Here is a 25,230-nt window from a genome sequence, read left to right as displayed (position 1 = left end):
CATGTCCCTGCACACCCCATGTCAAATCTCTTTAAAAATCATCCCCAAAGGGGCTGTGAAATTCTGAGCCAGGCAACAGAGCTGGGAGGGGCTTGGTGAAGGTCTCCTCCAGCCCCAGCCCCATCTCACAGACGGGGTGACTGAGCCTCACCCCAGTCTCCCGTCCCCAGGCCAGAACTGATGCCAGGTGTTAGGGTCACTCAGGGCAGGGTCTTTTTTTGCCCTTTCAGAATAATAAGTGGCTTCAGGTAACGTGGTCATGCGGGTGTCTCTGGGACAAATGGCTAATGCTAGGGTTTTGTTTCTGAATGTGCTTGTCCTAAGCTGCCCCTCCCTTTTAGAATGCCTTCCCTCCATCCATCTATCACTGACTCAACCCTCAAGTCCTAATTTCAGCACTTGCCTCATCCACCAGGAAGCCTTCCTCAACCCCCGACTGCCCTGAGCCTCAAAAATCACAAATTGAACCTGACCGTGCAAATAATCCACCCTACCTGTGATGAGTGTTTCCTGCTACCCCCAACCACCCCCATCCTTTGCTCATGGTTTCCCCCACCAGAAGTCCCTTCCTCCCTCTTTCTGCCTGGCACATACTCCCACTCCTGGGTGCCCAGCTTGGCTCTGAGCTCTTACGAAGCAGAGCCTGGGGTTTCCCTCCCTAGTCTCCCTTCAACCTCAGATGGAGACCAAGGAGACCCATTGGATCTGCTGTCTCCTTGATCTTTCCTTACTCCTACAGCATCGGAAAATTGCAATGCCTAGTGATCACCTGTGAGGTGGGAAGCACTGGATGGGGGTCAGGACATAGATCCAAGCCCTGGCCCTGCCACCCATTTACTGTGTGACCTCAGGCAAGTCTCTTCCCCTCTCTGGGCCTCAGTTTTCTCATCTGTAAAATGACAAAGCTGGAAAAGACACTCTCTGGGGAGAATTCCACAGTTGGGGGACTGTCCTTACCTTGCTGAGCTTAGGGAAGTTCTGCAGATGACTGACCCCTGCCTCGTGACCCTGAGCTGAAGAAGCCCTTATATTCGGGAGCCTGATTAGTGGCTTGGAATAATTAAGGGCTTAATAAGGCCCAGATAATTATCTAGAGGCTTGAAGAACAGGAGCCCTATTGCTCACGTGACGTTTCAGTCTGTTCCAATGTAAATAGTATGGAAGACAAGAGTGGCTGGGAATCCTGGTGGCCACATGAGGGCGGGTACCAGGGGCAGGATGTGGCTGCCCAAGGGACCGTCAGTGCTCACACTGTCCCTTTTCCTAGACCCAGCACCTCCCACAAGTCTGGGCACACAGAGGACATGCATTTGTTTCTTCAAGAAACATTTATTGAGCACCTACTGTGTGCCACGCCTGTGCAGTGAACAGGCAGTTGGGGTTCCTGCCCTGAGAGAGTTCTTGGAGGCCAAAGGGGGAGACGGGCACTGTGCAGGTCAACAACCACAAAGCCTATCGTTCTCGAGGGAGGCAAGGGTGATGAGAGCCACTAAACCAGAGAGATGGGACAGAGATGAAAGAACAGGGTGATCATCAGAACCTGGAGACCTGTGAGCAAGGGTTGTTGGAGCTGATGCCAGGGGGTGAACAAAACCAGCTCTGCAATACAGGGGCAAGGTGTTTCAGGCAGGGGCCAGCAAGTGCACAAGGCTTAGGAGATGCTGGCTAAGCCCACTGGGGCTTGTGTCCCCCAAGGTTCATTCACAGGGGACACAAGGAGCTAATGGCCAAGTAAGGTGTCTTCAAAGGGACCCCCTGAAGATGCTACCATGCAGTACCAGGTGGAGGGGTGCTTTCTCTCAAGGTCCAAATCTGGGAGAAATGAAGGCGGAGGTGACTTCAGAGGCACAGGGGGAGCCGGCCACAGACCTGGGACCGGGCCTTGGGGTTTCCAGCCTCTGTTCTGCCCATCATGAGCTTCTTGGGGAGGCTTGGCTCAGAGGCCCCTTGAGGGCTTTTGTGCTTGAGGAACAGTCCCCGGGAGGCTGCTGGGGGCCTGGGGTTTTCCTTTCCCACCCCACACGGACTCCACACGTCCAGGAAGATGGAGGAAGCCACTGTGCTCGTGTGCATCTGGGGCCACTGAGGCCAGAGGGGAGTGAGGGCCTGCCCGAGGTCACATGCCGCGGCTGAAGCCAGGCTGGGAAGAGCAAGAGCAGGACCCAGGGTGGCCAGATAGTCTCTACTCTGATCCAGGCCCTGAGGTGCAGGAGCCAGATCCACAGATAGCATCGTCTTATCCCTGCTGACCTGCCCCCAACAGACAGGCAGGCCTTGCATCCTCTCTCACCACCCACAAATCCACCCCAGTGCACCTTGACTGCAGTTGCCTGGCTCTCCCTGCCTCCCACCAGGGCAGAGCATATTTGGGGTGGAGAGCAGAAAGGACATGGGGTGGGTGAAAGAGGAGAAGCCCCTTGAATGGGTTTAGGGACCTGAACACCAGTCCCAGCCACTTCCCTCACAAGCTGTGTGGCCTTGGGCAGCTCCCTCAACCTCTCTGGGCCACTTCTGTTTAATCCTCTTTATGATGGATGAGAGGGTAGAACTCTATGCTGCTGACAATAACAGTAGGACCCATTTACTGTGCATTCCCCCTGTACCAGGCATCACGCTAAGTGTTTATTTACACTTACCCATTTAATCCTCAGAACTACCCTATGAGGCAGGCACTTCAGCAATTTTCCCCATTTTATAGCTAGAGAAACTAAGGCTCAGAGAGGTTGAGTCATTTGCCCAAGGTCATACAGCAAGTGAATGGCACAGCTAGGGGTTGAATGTGGATCCAAGGGCTCCAGAGCCCAGGCCAACACCTGCCAAGGCATACTCAACAGGGCTCCTCTCTTCCTCCGGGCCCCAGAATCGCCCTGCCTGGCTCCTTATAATGCCCTCCCAACCCCCAGCTCTAAATTCAGCCATGCTTCCAGGATGAGCTGAGGCTCCTTCCTCCAGGGAGCCTTCCCTAGCCTCCTTTCCTCTCTAACTCTCAGACGCTAGAGACTGGGCCAGTCCTGAAGCTCAGTGTCATCTTTTCCCTTCCCCACTGACCCTCTGGGGACCCAACACAGGGGACTCCAAGTCTAGCAGCCCCCACCTGCCTATGAGGATGGGGCTTTCCACATGGCCTGCCCAGGGCTTAGGGTTGAGGCAAGCCTGGGCCAGAGCTCCACCATGTATGTGTGCAAACAGCTCGCTCACCACACATTTATTATGCATTTGTTGTGTGCTGGGCTCTGGGAAGGGTCAGGGAGGTGCGGTGGGGAAGGAAGTCATGGACACCAATAACCATGGTGTGCAATCAAAGGGCAACACAGTGATTGAGGAGGAGGGGTTTGGAGACTGAAACCAGGCAGGTAGGTCTCCCCATGCTGTGGCCAGGGGAGACTGCATCTGAGCTGCTACGTGGGGGTAAACAGGCTCCGGTAAAGACATCGCATGTTGGGCAAAGAGCCTAGCGAGGAAATATGCAGGGTAGACATTCAGGGCAAAGAGTGGCCATGCAAGTGGACAAGTGAGAGATTTGCAAAGGCACCTGACCTGGGAAAACATGGTCCTTTTCTCCTCTGCCCCACTGTGTCAGTTAGCAATTTATTACTGCCTCTCAGCTCCAAAAGCACCCTTCAGTGTATGTTCCATGATAAGCAATGGGACTCACTTAAGTATTTCTCCCTTAAAGTGAGCATGATGTCAACCTTTCTTAGGAGAGGGCAGTACAAGAGGAAGAGGCTTCCTGCAGTTTCCAATGTGGGTTGGAGTTGGCTATGTGAGTGTGTGCAGGTGAAGCCTATCCCAGCCATGGGTCCAGAACTCAATCCCTCTGCAAACTTGCAACCTCAGCCTGGGGCCAGCCCTTCCAAACAGAAATCGGAACTACTCTCCATGCCCCCACCCATCTGGCCCAACCCCTCTGAAGGCCTCTTGCCCATGCCAGTGCCCAGACTCCTCCATAAGTAGCCCCACGTTACCTCTATCCAGTCGCCTATAGTCCAGAAAGCCACACCCTGAGCTGCTCCATGTGCAAGCCACACCCCAGAGCTCCCCTCTTTCGTCACCCCATGCTGCTTGCACACTAGATCCCAAGGTCTTAGTTTCCTGTTGTTTGTCCAGCAACTCTAGCAACTCTAGGCCAGCTGAGGCCATCTCCAACCTGGCCACACCAGCCAACATCTGTGCTATCCACTAGGCTGAGCAATGCCTTCTCCAATAAGGCCTGAAGCCCTTCCGAGTTTGTCTTTCCTTGGGTACTCTCCCTCAGCCCTAGAGGACCATATAGAGTTTCCTTATGTCTTGCAGCGACTCTTTTATCATAGTTAATAACTCTTCATATTAAACTTCCCCTGTTTGAGCTCCTGTGTGGTTTCTATCTTCTAACTGGACTCAAACTGCTACACCCATCTGTCCCTCTCAGCAGCCAGAGCCCAGCAGGCACCTAACTGAATGACCAAAGGGTGTCCCTTAGGATGAGGGCAACTCTCTTTAGACAGACCACCATCTTCCTTCTGGGCAAGGAGCTTGACTGAGGCATTTTCATCCCCCCTTCACCTAAAAGAACATATATTATTGAAATAGGTACATCATGGGTACAAACAAAGCCTGGCTGGTTGGAAAAAATGACTGAATAAATGGGCGGATGGATGGATGGATGGATGGATGGATGGATGGACAGACGGACGGATGTATGTATGTATGTATGTATGGATGGATGGATGGATGATGAACAAATGGATGAATGGTTATATGGATTGATGGGTAGTGAGTAGATGGATGGATGGATGATGGACAAATGGATGGATGGTTATATGGATTGATCAGTAGTGAGTAGGTGGATGCATGGATGGATGGATGATGAACAAATGGATGAATAGTTATATGGATTGATGGATATTGAGTAGATGGATGGATGAATAGATGATGGACAAATGGATGGATGGTTATATGGATTGATGGGTGGGTGGATGGATGGATGGATGAACGAATGGATGGATGGTTATATGGATTGATCGGTAGTGCGTAGGTGGATGCATGGGTGAATGGATGGATGATGAACAAATGGATGAATGGTTATATGGATTGATGGGTAGTGAGTAGATGGATGGATGAATGGATGATGGACAAATGGATGGATGGTTATACGGATTGATGGGTGGGTGGATGGGTGGATGGATGAACAAATGTATGGATGGTTATATGGATTGATGGGTAGTGAGTAGGTGGATGCATGGGTGGATGGATGGATGATAGATAAATGGATGGATGGTTACATAGATTGATCGGTGGGTGGGTGGATGGATGGATGGATGGATGGATAGATAGATGGATCACTGGACTGACATATTGAGCTCATAATCTTTTCCTAGGTTATTAACTTCCTTTATGGACTATGGCTCTGTCTTAAGTTTTTTGTCTCTCTCATACTGCAGACCACTCTGAGTGCCTGGGTCTCCCTCCCTCACTTCTAGAGCTCAGCCTATTTTAACCCTCAATAAAAGTAGGATGAATGAATTAATTAACCAAATAACCAAATGAAATACGAGTCACATTGTCCTGAGCAAAATCATGGGGGTGGATTTTCCAACCTGCCCCTTGCCACTCTCTCAGTACCACCCCCAACCTGTTCTCCACCACCAAGACTCTGGGCTTGGTCCAGTACCTTCGATCTCTCATGCTGGAAACTTTAGGAATGAACCTGAACCCTCACAGGAAGAGTGGCTAGGGTCACACCGTGCCAAAGGCTTTGCTTACTGGTGGTAAAAACTGAGGCACCTTTTACTCCCCAAAGGAAACATAAACAGAACATAAACCCCATATATCTAGGCAGGAAGGAATCCTATCTCTGGCTAAGAGATTAGCTTATCAGAGGTAGAAAATCACATGGCTTTGACTTGCCAGCATTTACATCCCTTGGTGTTCCTTAGGTCATCTTGTTCTGTGTGATTCACTGGGTGTGAAGGGCATTCAGAGGCTAAAGGGGTTAGACATGTTCAGTGTGACCAGAAGGGCAGAGGCCCAGGAAGCAGATGCTGCCTCTTTAGAACAAAAAACTTGCTCGTAAAACCAAAGGTAGAGAAACCAAAGATGGAGAAGCTGCCTAGAAGAGCAATGAACTCCCCATCACCTGAAGTTCATGACTCAGGGACAAGGTCCAGCTCTGGGAGCCGGAGAATGGCAGAGGGAACCAGACATCTCATGTCTGGATTGAAGGAAGGTCATGTCACCATCCAGCTCTGAGGCACCGTGCATTCCCCTCCTCAGTGGACCTTAGTCCCCACATCCATAAAATGGAACTCCAGTCTCTGCCTGCCTGATTCATGGGGCTCTTATGAGGTTCTAGTTACAAGATGGGGCAAGCTGCCAGGCAAGGGGCACTGTGCCCAAAGTGCCACCATGGTGCTCTAACTTCAGGCTCATCCATGCAGCTCTCCAGGGTCCTCTTTCAAAACAGGAGCTCCCCCAGGCAAAGAGGTGACACAGTCAATGGATGTCATCAACAGAGATGTCATCAACAGAGATGTGGTTATGTCTTCTTCTTCTCCCAGGCAGCGTTGGTGGCTCCAGGGACAGACAGAACCTGGAGACTGCATGTAGGGAACTGGCCTTAGGTATGCAAAGAGTTTGCTGGGCTTGGCTGAAAGTTGCAGCTCAAGAGAAGTTGTTTAATGCAAGAGGGCAGGTCTATACAGCCTGGAGGAGCAGTCTGCTCCACACTGGGGTGGGGCAGAGGAAGGAGGGGGGAGATGAGGGAAGAGGGAGGAGAAGAGGAGGAGGAAGGGAAAGGGCAGAAGTGAGGGAGGGAGACCCAGGCACTCAGGGAAGATAAAACAGCCCAGCTAAGCAGTCCAGCTTGTTGGTGATGACTAAGTATGGTTTTGCCTCAGTTTCCCCAGTGGCTTGAAATGAGAAATTCGCCTGAGCAGCGAGCTGGCCCATGTCTTGCCTCAGCTCTGGTAGAAGAGTCCACTGGATATCACCACGTAGCCCTGAAGGGCAAAGGAAACCATGGACCAGGTCAGAGGAGGCACAGGCAGGACCCCAGCCGCCCCCTCAGCCTGGCTCTGAGTTCTGCTCTGCCATTCTTGCTGTGGGTTGTGAGGAGAGTCCTTTGCCTCTCTGGGCCTCAGTTTACCAGTCTGTCACTTTGGGGGTAGTAACAGCCTCCACCTCACAAGGTCACTGTGAGGATGCAGTGAGACCCCCATGGAAGGCACTGGTTGCTGCTCCGATGGTGGATACCACTGATGCTTTATGAATGGGAGCCCAGAACCATGGAGCATCTTCTCCAAGTCCAACTCTCTCCAGCAGACTCAGGCACCCCCCACAGCTCCCCTATGCTACACTCCACTGCAGGAGCATTCTGGAGGGCTGCCGATCATTCATTCATTCATTCATTCAGTAAATCTTCATCAAGCCTCTACTATAAGCCAAGCCCTGTGGCAGGTGCTGGGGAGCCAGCAGAGAACAAGCCAGACCCAGTTCCTGCCCCAGTGTAGCTCGTAGTCTAGGGCTCTGTGGTCCAATAATGCAGCCACAATTAGTGGCTATGGCTAATTAATTAGTCCTATGGCTAATTACATGGAAATTCATTAAAATGAAACAAAATAAAAAATTCAGGTCCACAGTTGCACTAGCCACATTTCAGTGCTCAGTAGCCACATGTACCTGTGGCTTATCATGGCTGCTGCTTTGGACAGTATAAATTTCCATCCTTGCAGAAAGTTCCATTGGTAACAGTACTGGACTAGGGACTTTTCACCTCTGACCCAGTGACTGGGTCAAGTGTCAAGGTGGGTCAGCCACTAACTGCCTGTTTTGGGAAGTCCTAGGGAAATTCCCACAGAGCCCTGCTCCTCTGTGTACCAATCGTTCCTTCTCATGGGGGCGGATGATCACCCCAGTGCCTTGAGACAGTAGTTCTTAAGGAACAAGGGCATCCTCCCTGGAATTACATCAGCAGGTCACACTCATCGGGTATGAACAGCACGTGAGACATTGGGCTTGAGAGACCTGGGTTCAGCTTTCTGTCTTAGGCATGTCTTGCTGACTGAATTTCCTTTTATATCCCAGGTGCAGAAGAAAGCAGTTGTCGCATCTCACCCTGGGCAGTGTCGTGACTGAATCTCACCCTGGGCAGTGTCGTGACTGAATCTCACCCTGGGCAGTGTCGTGACTGAATCTCACCCTGGGCAGTGTCGTGACTGAATCTCACCCTGGGCAGTGTCGTGACTGAATCTCACCCTGGGCAGTGTCGTGACTGAATCTCACCCTGGGCAGTGTCGTGACTGAATCTCACCCTGGGCAGTGTCGTGACTGGATCTCACCCTGGGCAGTGTCGTGACTGGATCTCACCCTGGGCAGTGTCGTGACTGGATCTCACCCTGGGCAGTGTCGTGACTGGATCTCACCCTGGGCAGTGTCGTGACTGGATCTCACCCTGGGCAGTGTCGTGACTGGATCTCACCCTGGGCAGTGTCGTGACTGGATCTCACCCTGGGCAGTGTCGTGACTGGATCTCACCCTGGGCAGTGTCGTGACTGGATCTCACCCTGGGCAGTGTCGTGACTGGATCTCACCCTGGGCAGTGTTGTGACTGGATCTCACCCTGGACCCACAATTTCAGATCCGGGGAAAGCAATTTTAGAAAGTTCAGGAAGTTCCCTACTCCCATCCAGCCTGCACAGTTTGTCTACAAAGTGGAAGGAGTCCCACTGTCATCTGCTCCAGATATCAAAGGGGTTGTGCCCATTCCAGGGCACAGGATCACGGGACAAGTGAAGGCCCCAATTGTCCGAGTGTGGTCTGGTGTGATATTTTATGAGGACTAAAGTAAGGGTGAAACCTTTGACCCAGCATCTCTTGGCATCCCGGACTTTTCATTTCAGTGCAGTTAAGGATTCATGGCATGGTTTTGGCAGCCACAGAGGGGGAGGGAGAGAGGTGACCCCCACCTCAATCAGTCCCTCTGAGTGAAGGAGGCCCCTCTGGTCACACCCAAAGGCTCTCACCTCATAGACAAAGATCTCAGGGGCGACATAGTGGAGGTTGACCACACCAGGGAGGGCAATCCCCATGGCCAAGAGAGCTGCAGGCGAGAAAGAAGAAAGGATCGTCCCCTGGAGCCAGCCTGTGCTGAAGCCCTCATGTGCATCACAGCACTGAGTCCTCGCAGGCATCTGGGAGATGGATGCCATTATTGTTATACCCCTTTTACAGAAGGGGAAGCTGGGGCTCAGAGAGAAAAAGGAACTTGGTGAAGATCACACAGCTGCTTGGTGAAGATCACACAGCTGCTACACAGATATGTGCCAAGGGGCATGCACACATGGGCTGCTAGACTCCAGAGGCCCCCTCTCACCCTGTGAGCCTGGGAGGTGGGAAGGGGGCTGGGATTGAGCACTGAGCAGATGTGGGGTATGGAGGGGGCCAGAGGGGCCCTGCTGGGGTGGAGGGCAGGGCTTACCATTGAGATGGTCCAGCAGGGGCTTCTCAAAAACGGTGCCCATCAGTGTGCGCACCTGATCTGTCTGTGGCCACGGAACCAGGGAGATGGGCCCGTCCCAGCCGAAGGGCCAGGAGAGATGGACAGTCAGGCACATACATAAATATACACAGAGACAGACAGACAACAGATGGATGGCAGAGGCTGAGGCACAGGGAGGAAGGCAGATCACCCATGTCCTGGGTTCAAGTGGGGCCCAGAAATACCCCCATGGTTGGCTCAGCCTTCGCAGGATCACACCCAGCAGCAGTGCTCACCGGAGTGGAGGCTGAGGGACAGGCACTGACTGTGGACACTCACGCACTGTGTGACCAACAGGTGGACTGGCCAGCAGACTGCCTGACGCAGATGACCGACAGACAGACAGACTGACAGCTGGGTAGAAGGGGGGCATGTTGATGGCATGCCAGCTGACAAGTGGATGTATGGTGGCCGATGACCCAATCACATCACCTGGCTGAAGGGACAGCTGACATTCTTTGTCCAACTGACCAATGGACTTTTGGGGTGAGGGCTGGGTGACAAGTCATTGACTGCCAGGCAGAGTATCAGGCAGATGGACTGACTGGCCACTGTCCCCAAGCAGCCCGGGGAAGCCTGACTATAGTGGCACACACAGGCACACGGGTCAGCACATGTACACAGCCATCCCTTCCCCAGGCTCAAGGTGTGCCCTACCCAGGACGGGGGTTTCTAGAGGCCCCAGCCCCCCACTCACATCAATGAAGCCCACGTTGGAGGAGGCCACTGTGAGCTGGACATCCCTGAAAGAGAAGCAGGAGAATTCAGGACAGGGTCTGGCACCTCCCTACGCCCAGGCTCCCTGGCTAACACCGTGACCCAGGGTGGTGATGGACCCATTGCACAGAAGAACACACTGAGGCTGCTGGGTCCAGGTGGGCTCGTTTACCCCAGCACAGACGTGGTCCCCTGAAGCTTCACCTTGGACACAGAGAGCTGGAGTCTCAAGTTCACTACCTGGGCACATGGGGAGAGCAGGGTCAGAGGGTACAGAGCCATGAGGGGGGCACCAGCCACCCAGCCTCCCACCCATCTCCCGACTCATTCAGGCAGCAGGTGTCTGTGGAGCCCCTGCTATGTGCCAGGCCCCACGCTGAATGTTGGCAACAACACAGTGTGAACAAGGCAGACCAGCTCCCTGTCCTGGGAACGAGCTGCCAGCTGTGGGAGAGGGGGACCGTAACCACAGTAACCAGGCGCCATCCTTTCAGAGAGTGGCAGGGGCCACAAATGCAGAGAGGAGGTGCCGAGAAGGCTGATGGGGACCTTCTTACTCAGGGTAGACCAGGAAGGCTGCAACATTTAAGCTGAGGCCTGGAAGAGGAGGGGGAGCTGGCCATGCCAAGAGCCAGGGTGGGAGAGTCCTAGGCCGAGGGCTCAGCACATGCAAAGGTCCTGGGGCGGGAGTGTCCTGACACATTCAAGGAACAGCGAAGACAATAGTGTGAGTAGAGCAAAGATGAGGGGACAGTGAAGCAGGGAGGGAGGTCTCTGTGACAGTTGCCTGCCTTCCGACCGGCCCCACCGCACTCACCACATCCAGGGAGAAGAGGGATTGGAAAGCCGAGTTGGAGGCTGTGGCCAGGACCTCCACGAAGGGCTGCAGCCGCAGGGTGGCGTTGTTTGTGTGGAGCATGGCCACAGGTGTGGCACCCAGCCGCACCTTGAGCACCACAGGCATGGGCTCGGGAAACTGGCGGGCCACCTGGGGAGGCAGAGGCGGAGGAGGCCCTGCTGAGGCAGCGGCTGGCGGGCTCTCTGGTCAGTCACTCCTCAAATGCTGATTGGGCCACCATGGCGCTGTATGTGACTGGGCACAGAGGTGGGTCCCCCCTCTGTGTAAGCCAGTGGGTCTTACAGGCCGCTGGACAAGACGAGGGGGTTGGATCTCCCCGAGGAGGTGACCTTGAGCTTGGTCTTGAAGAAGGATAAGGGAAAGGGAGGAGAAAGACATTCCAAACAGCAGACACTGCTCAAGCAAAGGCACAGAGAGACAGAGTGTGATGTCTGGGCAGAAGTTAGAGCCTCCCCAAGATGGAGGAGTAGGTTTAAGGACAGACGCTGAACTTCACTTGGGACAGATAAGAGCCAGCAGAGATCCCATGACCCACAGAACCCCCACCCCAGTCCCTTGTCTCAGTCCCTGGAATGATCAGAAACATCACCGACCTCCGGGATGAGCCGGCCCAGAGCAGAGGTGTTCAGCAGGTTGTCATCCGACCTCTGAAATCAGCACCCCAGGCCACAACAGGTTTTAGGACAGCTGCTCCCCAAGACAGATCACCACTTTCCCCCTGAGCAATCGCTCCCCATAGCCCCCGTTTAACCCTTCCAACAGCCACCCTGTGGCGCCAGCTTCAGCGGCCCCACCCACCCATGATTTGACCTCTGGGAGGTCTCCCTAGGCTGGGCCACAGGGAGCTCTTGCCCCACAGGCCCTGGGCTGCAGGTCGGGCCCTCACCAGCTGCCCTGTGATGTCCAGGTTGAGGGCACCGGCCTTCTGCAGCAGCAGGAGCGCAGAGTCAAACAGCTGCTGGGAGAGGCCCACGGTGGCCATGGAGCCCTCGGTACCCACATGCCTTGGCAACACAAAAGGGGTGGCATCCGTGGGCAGGATGATGGGCTTGCCCAGCAGGAAGAGAACAGCCTGTAGGGGTGGGAGGGGGAAGTGGGAGAAAAGCAGCAGGGCCTCAGCACGGAGGTGGCTCCATGGCAGAACCTGGACTCCTAGATGCCACTCCCTGCCCCCCAGCCCCTGCAAGATGCCACATGTGTAGTTCACACTTTTGCCTGTGTGGCATGCTCCCGGCTGGGACACTATTCCAGCTCCTCCTCTCCTTTCCCACTCCCCCGCTCCTTTAGGAATCTTCTGGAACACCAAGGACTCCAGAGGCAGCAAGCCCCCAGCTCTGGGCTGGCCAGGAGGCACTTACATTGACTTCCAGGGAAATGTAGTCACTGGTGACAGTGGGCACACTGACCATGGAATAGCGGATCTGGGACTCAGGACCCACGGGGTTGAGGCCTTCATGAAACCAGGGTAGAGAAGAAAAGATGGCATATTTAGCACTGCTCACCAACGTTTCATCTATCCAGAAAAGTTTATTTATTGTCTGATTACCCTGATTAGCCAGAGCCAGGCCACGAAACAAAAGAGGCAGAGCAAGCCTCTGAATAAGCAAATTTAAGTGGCAAAGTGCACATGGCCAGGATTGAGCTACTCACAGCCTGCTGACTCTTAGTTTAGGCACAATTCTAACAGGTAAGCTTTCTGCTTTCCCCCTTGGTGGGAGACTACTGACCCCAAGTTAGAAGGAAGGAGAAGGGCCCAGTCCAGGCACAAATATCCCCTGACAAAGGTGAGAAGCAACCACAGAAAAAGAAGAGAACTCTCACTTATCAAGGTCCAGATGCTTGACTTACAGCATCTCATTCAATCCTCGTTACAATCCTGTAGGGTTATTTTATACACACATATGCACACATGCACACACACACGTACGCACACACGCACACGCAGTCTGGTGAGGTTCAGTCTTGCCCAGGAGTGTAATACCTGGTCAGTCTGACCCCAAAGCTATGCTCTTCCCACCTCATCACACTGTCTCCTATGAGAACTCCAAGAGCACACCCCACTGGGGCCAGTTATGCAAGATCACAGAAGTCCAGCTTCCCTAACAGACCCTCCGAGCAGCCTTCAGGGAGGCATGGCTCAGAGCCCAACTCCTCTGAGCCTCAGAATACTCTTGCAGGGAAGTTTCAAAGGGCGAGGCCAGGCGCGGTGGCTCATGCCTGTGATCCCAGCACTTTGGGAAGCCGAGGCAAGAGCTGGTCTTTGGAATGATGATTCTAGATTCTAGAATGATTCCAGATTCTAAGTGTCAATGGTCCTTGGATTCTCCAATGTTAAGACTCATGATTTCAAAATTGTATTTTGTTTTTCAGATTTTTTGATCTAAGATACACAGATTCTAGAATCAAAGACTTGGTTTTGGTTCTAGAATTTGGAGATTCCCAGATTTCATGAATAATTACACTGTTTTGGGAGCTCACAATTCAGTCACCCTACAACTGACTCTCCTAGAGGTCGACCGTGATCCAGAGTGGAGCCTTTGGAGGGTTCTAGGGGCTCCAGGGGGTCCCAGAGGCCCCAGCCCCCTCCCCTGGCTCCCAGATCTTACCAATTAAGGTGCCCAGGTGGACATTGACACCCTGCACCAGGTTGGAGATGCTCAGGCACAGCTGTGGTAAGACAGAGAGAAGGAGGCTGGGGTTAGGGCAGCCCTCAGGCTGGAGGGCACAAGGCTGAGAGGGGTCTAGAGTCCCTGTCTAGAAGCCTCCCCAACCCATACACCATGCCTGGAATCCCTTCCTCCACCCGCCAGTGGGCATCTCCTGGGACCCCTTCCAGGCACCGAAGAAACAGAGGAGAAGCAACCCAAAGGCTGATGGCAGTGTGAGCATAGGTCCCCAGGCACGGAAGAAAGAACAGAGGCCGTGGAGCCCAGCCCAGGTGGTCATAGCTGGGCCTGAGCAACGGAGGCAGGGAATCTGCTGCAACGGGGCTGAGAGCTCAGTCTTGAAGCTCAGCTGGTGAGAGGGTGGTGCCCATGCAGAGGCAGGCAGTGATCAGCAAGCCAGACCAGGCCAAGCTTCAGATGCCAGGCCAGGGAGCTACAGAGGTTTTCCCTGGGCACCATGGGCAGCCAGAGAAGTACATTATGTTGGGATCAGTGTGATAGAAGATGGGGGCAGAGGAGGAACTGCAAGGCCAGGGGCACTCGCAGCCTTAACCAGGCAAGAGCTGGCGAGACTGGGCAGGGCGAGGTCGAGAGGAAGAGGAGAGGGTGGGTCTTCCTTCCTGCAGTGCTGCCTGAAGCCCCTTGCCCAGAAGAGGCTGGCTATGAGGGCAGCAGGGGGACTACAGGGAGAGGAAGAGGCTGGACCAACAGACAAAGTTAAGCTGTCCACTTGGGCATCCCGCAGGACTCTCAAGAGGAGCTGCCCCACCTTCACCCCTCGAGCCTCGGTTTTCTCATCTGTAAGGTGGGCATGTTGCAGTCGCCCTCTGGGGGGTGTGGGGTGGCATGCAGGAGGTTGACTTCGTCTCTACTACTGCCCCTTAAAGCAGTAGTGGGGTTGGGATGGGATAGGGCAGGGAGAAAATGAGCTCCCCCTGGGCAGTAGGACCCTAGCCCCTGGGCTACCCTCTCTCACCAAGTCAGCTCCATGCAGACAATGACAAGAGCTAAAATAGTAATAATAATAGCAGCACCCACTCTGCCAACCACTGTCCCGAACTCTTCTGAAATGTTAATGCATTTCATGCCTGCAACCACCCCACGGAGGAGGGGCTTTGTCTCTTTCAGTACAGATGTGGAACCAGGAGCAGAGACTGCACATCTGGAAAGGACCAGGACCCGTCCAGGCCACAGGTGGCCCCATGCCCACACCCTCGTTCACTCTCGTTCTGTCTTCTTTTCACAAACCACAGGCCCATGAACCCCACTCCATCCACCCTCTAGCATGAAATTGGGGCTGCCCTAAGAGGATGAACCTCCCCCTCCCCTCCAACCCCATAAACTCTGCCCTCATTTGTGCCTCCCCATCACTCCCCTGGACCTGGCACCAGCCTTTTCCCTGCCTTCATGGGGACCATGACGGGGCGTCTTTTTTTTTTTTTTTTTAATCCCAAGCAAAGTACCCCCTGCCTGAAATCCCACTCTTTCTTCACTGTGCCTTCTTGGTGAAGCCATGCCCTCCTTTCTGAGAAATCTGCAAGCCCTTTACCTTGTTACTCAAGACAGCTTTAATGTGCTTCTGCACCAGGACCAGCAGCGCGTGGGAGGTGCTGAGGGAGAAACACAGAAAGAGTTCCTGGGCTCCCAAACATATTAGGTCCCGTCATTCAGCACAGTCGCATGTCTGGGAAGAGAAGTCTCTATCCTCAGCCAGGAGGCCAATCAATTCCATTCGATGCCCTGCCATCTGCCAGACACAGTGCTGGCATAATTGGCCCCATAGATGAGGAAATTGAGTCTCAAAAGAGAGGGTCATTTATCTCAAGGTTTGGAAATGGCCAAGAATGTGGCGCGTGAGACAGAGAGGGCGTTGCAAAAGCCAGACTTGGCCATGACCTTGGCCAGCTGGCTTCGTGGCCACTCTAAGCCCAGTAAAGGTTGGGTTAGGGGGTAGAGCTGGGATCCTGGGTCTGCTTCATGCTTTGGGTCCAATTTTCTGTGACACACCTAATAAAATCCCTTCCTGACTCTGGGCCTCCGTTTCCCCTCTAAACAACTCAACAGTGCTCCATAGGCACCTATGGTTCCTTGATTTGCAAAAATGTCGATCCAAGCCACAGCCCAACCTTGCTGAACCAGCTCCCTGGGGAGGTGGGAGGGTGGCCTCTGTGTTCCCAAAGCCTCTGGGCTTCCATTTCCCCTTCAATAAGCTGTGAGCATCCCCTGCCTGTAAGGACAGTGAGGGGTCATGAGTCACACGTCGTGATCATGGGACACAAGTGTGAATGGGTTTACGCAGCCACATCCCTCTCTGGGGAGAAAGCTCAGTCTTGATGCATACGTTGCATTCTTCTAAGCCTCCAAGATGCTCAACACCTCAGCAAGCCCCGCTCACATTGGGAAGGTGCAGACATCGTCTAGGGGGATTTGCAAGCCATGGGATTAGTCGGGCTGCCTGGGCCTGAATCTGGTTACACCATTTGTCAGCCGGTGGCCTTAGGCAAGTCACTTAACTGCTCTGGGCCTCCATTTGCTCTCCTGTAAAATGCAGGAAATACTTAACACCTACCTGGTAGGATACTGTGAGGATCAAACGAAATGATCTACGGAAAGGGCCTGAACAAATGCTCAGCACACATAAGTGCTCTGGAGGCGGGAGCTGCCATCAGCCTTTATGCAGAAGGGAGCGGCCTGCGAGAGCTGGCTATTGGTGGGTCCCAGGCCCTCCCTGGCTTCCTTTCCCTCATCTCTGCTAGGAGGGGTGGGTCTCCGAGGTCCTAACAGCCAGTCTGATCCACCCAAAATCCCTCCCCAAAGAGTGTGCTAATAGCTAGTGTGTATTGTCAAGTGGTGCAGGGGATGGAAAGGTCCCAGGCTCTGGCTGCTCACTTGCTGTGTGACCTCAGGCATGCCTCTCCCCCTCTCTGAGCCTCAGTGTCCTCCGACATAAAACAAGCCCAATAATGGGGGCCCCTGAGGCCCTTGTGGCCATTGGTTAAAGTCCTGAGTGGGCAGCTCAGGAAACAGCAGCACAGCTTTGGCATCTGGGATTCCTATGACCCTGCCCTCACCAGGCACCCACCTGTTACTGCCATCAAACTCGTTGGCGTGGCCCGAGAATAAAGAGCAGGCAGAGATGCTGACCACAGGGGTCCTGATGGAGCTCTGGGTCACGCGGGTGTCAGCCAGCAGTTCCACAGGCAGCGTCAGCTCCAGGGGCTCTGGGGCGCTGTAGGGATGCCAGTCCTGAGCCCGAGCAGCACCGCCCAGCAGAGCCCACCATGACTGACGATAGATCTTACAAATTCCCCAGCCCCTGCCTGCCCTCCACTTGGCCCAGGCAGGCCCCCCACTCCCAGAGTGAGATGGCCCTACCTGGGGCAGGCCCACAGCCCCCAGCCTCAAGACTCCACTTGGGGTCATAGACGTTGCAGCAGTGGGTGTGAGCACTGGCTGTCCGGAGCCTCTCACTGTGAGACCCTGGGCCAGTCATTTACCATGCTGAGCCTCAGTTTCCTCTTCTGTAAAATGGACATAAGGTTGGTGGGACCTATTTCGCAGGGCTGTGCTGAGTTTCCTGTGAGATAATCATGTGAAAACACCCAGCACAGAGCCTGGCCCACAGGAAGCAATCATAAAATCATAGTGTCAGGGTAGAGAAGCTAGATAAGAGACCCCTCTGACTGCACAGCTCATGGTGTGAAAATTAAATGCAGTAACATACAAGATGCCAGGCACACAAAAATAACTCTGATCGTTATGCTTATTGAGCGTCTCTCATGTGCCTTGCCCTGGGAAAGAGAGGACAGTCATTATAATCACAGCAATGAACCCATTCACCAAACCGTCATTGGCACTTTACAGAAGTTCATCCCATTTTACAGATGAGGAAGCTGAGGGGTAAACAAGCCAAGTGACTCTGCCCAGTTGCAGAGCTGTTGAGCAGGGTTCTCAGAAATGTTCTCACTATCTTGCTCCCCTCCAAGCGTGAGGGGAGAGAGAGAACTGGACAGAGAGTCAAGAGGCCTGGATGAGGGCCCTGGAGGAGTTGCTACCCCCCGTCCCCCCACTGTACCCCTCGGAGCATCCCCAAAACCCTTCTCACCCCCTAACAAGGAGATCCACTCACCGAAAGACCTTAAAAGTAAAATTAGCTGCTGCCAGCAGGCGCACTCCGAAACCAGCAATGAATTTCAGGTGGAGGCGGGGCACATGGACATTCAGAATCCGGATCCTGCAGGGTAGTAATCAAGGTGACAGAGTGGCCCCCATTAAACCATGGGATCAACTCTGGGGGGGGGGTGCTCTGAGCCATACCCACACGATGTTATAAAGAAGGGCTTTCTGACAATTGGAACCATGAGGTAAGGGGAAGATGGTGAGTTCTCCATCACCACGGGGCATGCAAACCAAGGTTGGACACCAGCTGGTAGGGAGAACATGCAGAGGGGCCCCCGCTTCGGGCAGGACTTGGGTGAGATGATTGCTCAGGTTTTTGACAGTTTCCGACCCCTGCCTGGAAAGTTGGGAAGGTTGGAAAAGAAAAACTTCAGGAACCACAGAAGGCAGAAATCCTCTCTCTGGTATCCTAGTCAATGTCTGCAGCTCGTAGCCTACAGCAACACAAACTCCCCCACTTCAAAGCTCCAAGCACTCTCCAGCTAACCTGTGATTTATTTTATTTCCTAAATGAAAGTCATTTCTGCACTGTACAGTTCAGGTCCCCGTACAGAAGCTGCTTCTGTGCACTCAACAATCCTGGGTTCAATCCTGCGTCTACAAACAAGAGCCCTGGGCACTGTTTTCAAACAGCCCCATGGTGTCCATTGTGTGGCCAGACCACAAGTGATTTAGGCATCTTTGGTCACTGGGTATTTATGTCCAGTTCTCCACCTTTATTAACCATGCCATGAACTGCATTTCAGCTCTTCCTAAGGGATCTCAAACTGGTGGCCCCCAAGCCAGATGTTTTTTTCACCATCCACCCATTGTTCCAGGGTCTTAAAGTCTTAAATATTTTTTGTTTGTTTGTTTTTGTTTTTGTTTTTTTGTTTTGAGACAGTTTCATTCTTGTCGCCCAGGCTGGAGTACAATGGCACAATCTTGGCTCACTGCAACCTCTGCCTCCCAGGTTCAAGAGATTCTCCCACCTCAGCCTCCTGAGTAGCTGGGATTACAGGCACACGCCACCACTCCCAGCTAATTTTTGTATTTTTAGTTGAGATGGGGTTTCACCATGTTAGCCAGGCTGGTCTTGAACTCCTGATCTCAGGTGATCCACCCACCTCGGCCTCCCAAAGTGCTGGGATTACAGGCGTGGACCACCGCGCCTGGCCTTTAAATGTTTTTTAATTAGTTGCTATCATTCCAAATTTGATGGATTCTAGATGTATATCTTCTCTTGGAAACCCAAAGGTCTGACAGTAGTGAGCCCTAGTTCCTATGTGGAAGGTGACTGTTGACCAGCCCAGGGGTGTCTAAGTTTGGGATGCTCCACATCCCTATGCTTTTAGTTTCTGCATTAAGCAGAGTAGGGTGGAGGTAAAGGAGGCTCAGATTCATGTCTAAATTCAGTATCCAGTTTCTAGAAACAGAGGGTCCTGCCAGCCCTGGGGACCCAGGAGCCAGTCTTAGCCCTTGAGGGCAGAAATTCACTAATTCAGAGGCACCAGGCCCCGGCTTCTCCATCTTGAGTCCCTCTCTTAAATCATCTTGTGACCACTCACCTTGTGGGAGGGAGCACTCACCTTCAGTGGAGAGTGCTCATCTGGTGGACTGGAACACTTTGCCCCATGGATAGGAGCATCTGCCCAGCAGGCAGGAGCACATGCCCGGTGGACTGAAGCACCCACCTGGCAAGCAGGAACACTCCACTTGGTGGCAGGAGCACCTTCTCTGGAGGAGGGGAGCACTCACCTGATGGGCTGAAGCGCCTCTCCACTCCAGTCCAGGAAATGAGGGACAGTGACCTGCAGGGCCCGCTGGAGAGGGGCTTTCCCAATTTCAGACACTGTGGGGCCAGGGTAGAGTGAGGTCAGGGTGCCCTCGGGAACCACCAAGTAGCAAGAACACACTGCCTGCCATCTACCCTGCACCTTGGGCAGAGGGTACTCAGACTGGAAGGGGTAGGCTTACTCCAAGCATATGGGGAGGGCAGCTGACTCCCCATGAGCCCACCTTGGGTGCACCACTCGCATCAGGCCCTCTCCACCTGGGCATGACCTCCTTCTCCCCCTCTGCCTCTCAAAATCCTGCTGATTTACCCCGTCCTTCAAAAGCAACAAAATCCTTTGCCCTCTTGCAAGGTTCCAACCAGATCCCATCTCCTCTGGGAGCCTTCCCTAAGTTCCCAAGCAGAAGGGGCATCTCCCAGTCATCCCTGGCCTGCTGTGGAGGCGCCCATGGGAGCAGAGGGGACGTCCCTTGGGAGGGGAGGGGACAGCCTCACCTGGAGGCTGAGGACTCAAGAGTCTCTCAGATCCTGGTTTCAAACCGCAGTGCTCACTGCTACTCACTGCCTGTGTGGCTACTCTGTGCCTCAGTTTCCCCATCTATACATCTGCAATGATTCTAATGGTATCTGTCACATAGGATCATTGTAAACACTCAGTGCACAGCAAATGCTAGCTTCTACCATTGCTATTTATTTTTGTAATAATAGCGGCAATCGTTTATGTTGTGATCCTGTAGTGCCAGGCCCTGTTCTGAGTGCTTTACTTTTCCTGTTATCATGCCCAGTTTACAGAGAGGTGAGGGCACCTGGCCAGGGAAAGCTGGCTTTGGACCGAGGGACCTGGCTCCCGAGCCTCTGGGCATCCTCACTCACCTGTGCTGCTGAGCCCCAGAGAGGTGCTAATTAAGCAGGAGTTGAATTAGAATAAGAGGTAATGGTGCTGGAAGGGAGCTTCAAATGAGGAGTCAAGAGGCCTGCCCACTGCTCAGACTCACTGTGGGAACTTGAGGAGTCCCTGCACCTCTCTGGTTCTTAGTCTCCCCCAACAAGAAGCATAAAGGCGGTGGTTTCCATGTTTCCCAGCACCCCTCTCCCACCTAACCATCTGCAGCTGAGCTGGGACTCACACCCAGACCTCAGACTCCATCTACAGTGCTCCCTTGACGCAGGGTTTGAACTCTGGGGCTTGCAGGATGGGGTGGGGAGGACACTGGAAGTAGCCACTCAGCCCAGCCTGGGGAGCAATGCGTCCAGCGTGGGCCTCCAGCCAGATTTCTGCCAAAAACAAACACAGGCAGGCAAGCTGGGGAGGGCTCCCTGGGGACAAAGGAGGCTTGCACAGGATGGGCAGAGGGCAGGAAGGCGGCGGAGGGCGCGGGCCTCATGGCCCTACCTGCAGGCATCCATGAATGGCTCCATGTCATGCTCTGGCACGGATCACTGACCCCTTTCATTGCCTGCCCATCAGCCCGGATATGAGGTCCCGGAAGGCTGTGTTTACCCAGGGGTGGGGGAAACCTGCTACTTCCCTGAGCCACTGCTTCATGTCCTGGGCCACTGAAAGTCCCATCTACTGTCTGACCTGACTTTCTCACACTGTAATCTGAGTTTGGCCTTGGGGGAAACCGCTTCTGATCTCCTGGCTTTGGTGGGAAACCAAATTCTCACCGGGAGGCAACTCGAGGTGAATAAACATGTTTGTGCTGGCGTCCTGGACCTTGGCAATGTCTGTCCCTCCCTGGGCCTAAGTTTCTTCATTGTGCCCTCCTTAGGGGATTGGGGCAAGACTTGGAAGGATATAGCAGCACAGCCATAAGACAGAGCCCTCGCACAAGTGGGACCCAGAGAGCGGATGATTCTCTCACGCTGAGCTCAGAAGGGATGTAACTTTAGAACACTCCTTGCATCACGGTGCTAGACAGACCTCTCCCAAGAACACACGTGCGTGCACACACCACAGACACAAACGTGTACACCCAGGGTGAACAGCTGTACCTGTGCACACACATCCAGGCAGCATCATGGGCTTGCACCCTCCCCGACACTTAAGTACAAACGTGGGCACAGCTCTATGAAATTTCAAACTCATAAGTAGACACACACAGGTAAAAATAGCCCCTCAAACCGACCTATGCCCACATCACCAAAGCATGTGAGCAAGTCACATGTGCACACTTGCACACTGGCCACATGACGTACTCCCCCCTCACGCATTTATGTAATAAGCATTTGTTGAGCAGCGCCATGTGTCAGGCACTGTCTGGGTGCCAGGCACACAACTTCCAATTAAAATCTGGGTCCTCATGGGGCTTTTGAGTTCACAGATACGCACACACACTTAGGATTGCACACGCATGTACAGGTTCACAGACACTCACTGGGTAACACACCGCTTACCGTAGCTCAATGCTGCCTTGTTGAGTCGGACCACGGTGCCTGGCGTGGAGGCACCGACCACGGGCAGCAGCAGTGCCAGCAGCAGGCCCAGCCTACGTGCCCAAGCCATGGCTGCCCTGGCCGCTGCCCACAGGATCTGTGGGCTGGGGTAGAAATGAGCATCAGGGAGCTCAGCCAAAACAGCCCACCCCTGAGCCACCCGAACCCCACTCCAGCCTGGAGGGAACAAGCCCTGACTGGTGATCCCAGCCCTGCCCCAGGCCCACAGACATCAGTTTTTGCATCTCTGCATTGGGAACCATCACCTTGCCTTGCTTGCTTCATCAGGAATCATGGGGGAGTCCCTTCTGGAAATGACCCCCAATGCCCAGAGAAGAAATGGTCTTGCCTAGGGCCACACAGTGGACTGGGACCAGGTGCAGGACCCAAGCCATGGCATAGAAGGATGGTGAGACTCCCAAATGGGGAGACTGAAGGTAGTTTCCTGTCCCAAGAAGATGCCCAGGACTGTATCACCTGATGCCGGAGTCCAGCCCTGTGTGACAGCCAGCTTGGTGTCCAGTTGTCCACCAAATTCAGCCAGGGGAGGACCCAGGGTGGCTCCTGTCCTCATCCCCTCCTGGCCAGGTGATAAATGGCCTAAGAGTAGGCCTCTCACATGGCCCCCATCCTCTCCTGACTCAGTCTGGCCAAATAGGCAGATCTGTGTCTGACTCAGGGAGAGGGAGCCAGGCAGGAATGAGGGACTGCTGCTCAGGTGGGTCTGCTGAGACCCAGGATGGTGGCACTTGCCCAGGTCCTACAGCAAGGCCAGGAGTGGAAGGACCCTTCTGCAGAGGGTGGCTGGAGGTAGCATCCCCACTGAACAGATAGAGAAGCCAAGCCTCCTTGGAAGTGGTGTACCAGCCCAGCCCCATGCCTACCTCAGGTGGTTCCTGAGACAGGTGAACTCTCAGCCCCAGGGTAGCCCTCCTCTGCCCCAGGCAGGCAGATGCAGAGGCTACTTTATAAGGCTCCCAATGTGCAGAGTCCACTGGGAAGGGACCCAGGGAGCGGCGAGTTTGCTTGTGGTTGCAAGTGTTTTCCCTGCAAACATGGCCTTTGCCAAAGTGTCTCATCCCACATGTGCGCTGGGGCTGCCACGTAGCCAGTAGCCAGGCCCAGCTCCCAACCACTACAAGCCCCTGGGGCTAGGCAGCTATGGCCTTAGTGAGGGCCAGGAGATCTCTGGAAGGAAAGCTGCTTCTAGGAGGGTATCTTATCATGCCCAGCCAAGGCCTGGGAGGATGGGGCCCATGAGGACCCCATCCCCCCTCCCATAGGCAAGGGGATGGCTGCAATGACCCCTCAAGCCTGGTACCTCCAAGCTCTCTCGGAAACATGACCCTTTTAGGAGGGGCAGAAGGCTACCTGAGCACCATCCTCAGTCATTGACTGAGCCCTGACCCTGTCACATATTCACACACTGAGCCCTGACCCGTTACTGAGCTCTGACCCTGATCACATGCTGAGCCCTGATCCCAGTCACAAACTGAGCCCTAACTCAGAAGGGAACAGAAGAGAAAGTGTGCGTGACCTGTCCCCACAGCTTAACATCCCAGCCTCTCTCCAAATGCACATTCCACTCACAATGGATTAGTCCACGGTCTCTTTCCACATTACAAACGTCAGCCTCCGCCTTGGCTGGATGGGACCCAAGGAACTGTGTGTGCGCATGAAGGAATTTGCATATGCACATGTGTGGATGAGGGTTGTGTTGATACATGCATGTGAGTGTGTGTGCATAGTCACATGTACAGGGAAAATGTGTGCTCTTATGTGTGAGTGTGGACATGAAATGGGCACGTTGGCATCTTGGTTTATGGTGTTGCGTGTCTATTCACACAATCCAACAGGACCACAGAGGTGGGGAGTTTTGTGTACATGTATGCATGTGTGGGCTTGGCCTACTGAGTGTTTGTGGGTCTGTGAGTGTGTGGTGTTAGGTGCATGTGTGTATGCAAGTGGACTGTTTCCTGGGATGGGGAGGTACATGTGTATATGTTCTTGTGTGTGTGCATATATGTGTGCACAGCAGGCGATGGCCTTTCCATTTTTCTTCATTGGCACAGGATGACTTGGGGCCTTTCCCCAACTCCAGGGCACTCCTTGACTCCCACTGACCCCACACCAGCCCAAATATCAGGCCCAGCTCCCAGGCCCACCCTGTGCTAGGCCTCCACCAGTGTCTACAAAGCTGACCACAGACACCATCAAGCCCTCCCCTGAGCAGCTGGAGCTCACTTGAACCAGCCCTGCCTCCCAACCAGTGCTCCCTTGCCCCTATTCTAGATGCAAAGAGGAATGAGAAGAGCCTGCTGTGAGCTCCCTGACACCCTGCTCCTGGCCTTGGTCTGTCCACCAATGCCCAAGACTGGGCCCTCCTGCGCCCACACCATAGCTGATGCAAACAGCAGACTCAGTGGACAGAGGCGCAGATATTGACCAAACCCACTCTCGGTGTTTGCTGTTGGCCTGGACACTTCCTTTTCTTAAATATTTCCAGCACAAGAGCCATTTGGGTGACAGCCAGTAGACATAAAAGAGGGAGATTCTCACCAGCCCATCCCAGATCTCAACCGGCTCCTGACAGCAATGGCAAGCACCGTTTGGTGAGCACCTGCTATATGCAGAATGTTCTGCCAGCCACTTTGCCTGCATCCACAGGGATGGGAGCTGGTTCTGCTCAGCCCTGTTTCCAGCACCTGGACCATACTAGGTGCATAAATATTTGTTGAATGAATAAATGAATGAGTATACATTTGAAAGACCCTTGTAACAATTGTAGTGGTGGCATTTCAGAGTTTCCCCTTCACTGAATATTCTCAGGGGTTTTGCATTGGTGTCCTGTTGCTGCAATAATGTATTATCACAAACTTAGTGACTTAAGACACAATTTATCATGTTACCATTCTGGAGGTCTGAAGTCCCAGATGGGTCTCCCTGGGCTAAAATCAAGGAAGTATTGACAGGGCTGTGTTCCTTGCTGGAGGCTGTAGGAGAGGAATTGTCCACCTGCCTTTTCCAGCTTCTAGAAGCTGCCCTTATTCCTTGGCTCCTGGTCCCTTCCTCCATCTTCAAAGCC

The 25,230-nt window shown here is 53.7% G+C and overlaps 1 protein-coding gene across 1 annotated transcript; it reads right to left on the bottom strand.

The window, feature by feature from the left end:
• Positions 1-6,634: 6,634 nt before the first annotated feature.
• Positions 6,635-22,243, bottom strand: BPIFB2 (BPI fold containing family B member 2). Its single transcript, XM_525301.6, has 15 exons — positions 22,107-22,243; positions 19,673-19,766; positions 17,886-17,990; positions 16,839-16,985; positions 15,306-15,366; positions 13,697-13,757; positions 12,449-12,540; positions 11,977-12,162; positions 11,684-11,737; positions 11,049-11,219; positions 10,404-10,471; positions 10,212-10,257; positions 9,455-9,518; positions 9,000-9,076; positions 6,635-6,977 (listed from the first exon to the last, which is right to left on the bottom strand). Exons 1-15 carry the CDS (start codon positions 22,213-22,215, stop codon positions 6,936-6,938), a joined length of 1,377 nt encoding a protein of 458 aa, XP_525301.5. The 5' UTR covers positions 22,216-22,243; the 3' UTR covers positions 6,635-6,935.
• Positions 22,244-25,230: the final 2,987 nt, after the last annotated feature.

The sequence above is a fragment of the Pan troglodytes genome, chromosome 21 (assembly GCF_028858775.2).
Source record: "Pan troglodytes isolate AG18354 chromosome 21, NHGRI_mPanTro3-v2.0_pri, whole genome shotgun sequence".
NCBI classification, from domain to species: domain Eukaryota; kingdom Metazoa; phylum Chordata; class Mammalia; order Primates; family Hominidae; genus Pan; species Pan troglodytes.
This window is presented reverse-complemented; position numbering and strand designations above follow the sequence as displayed.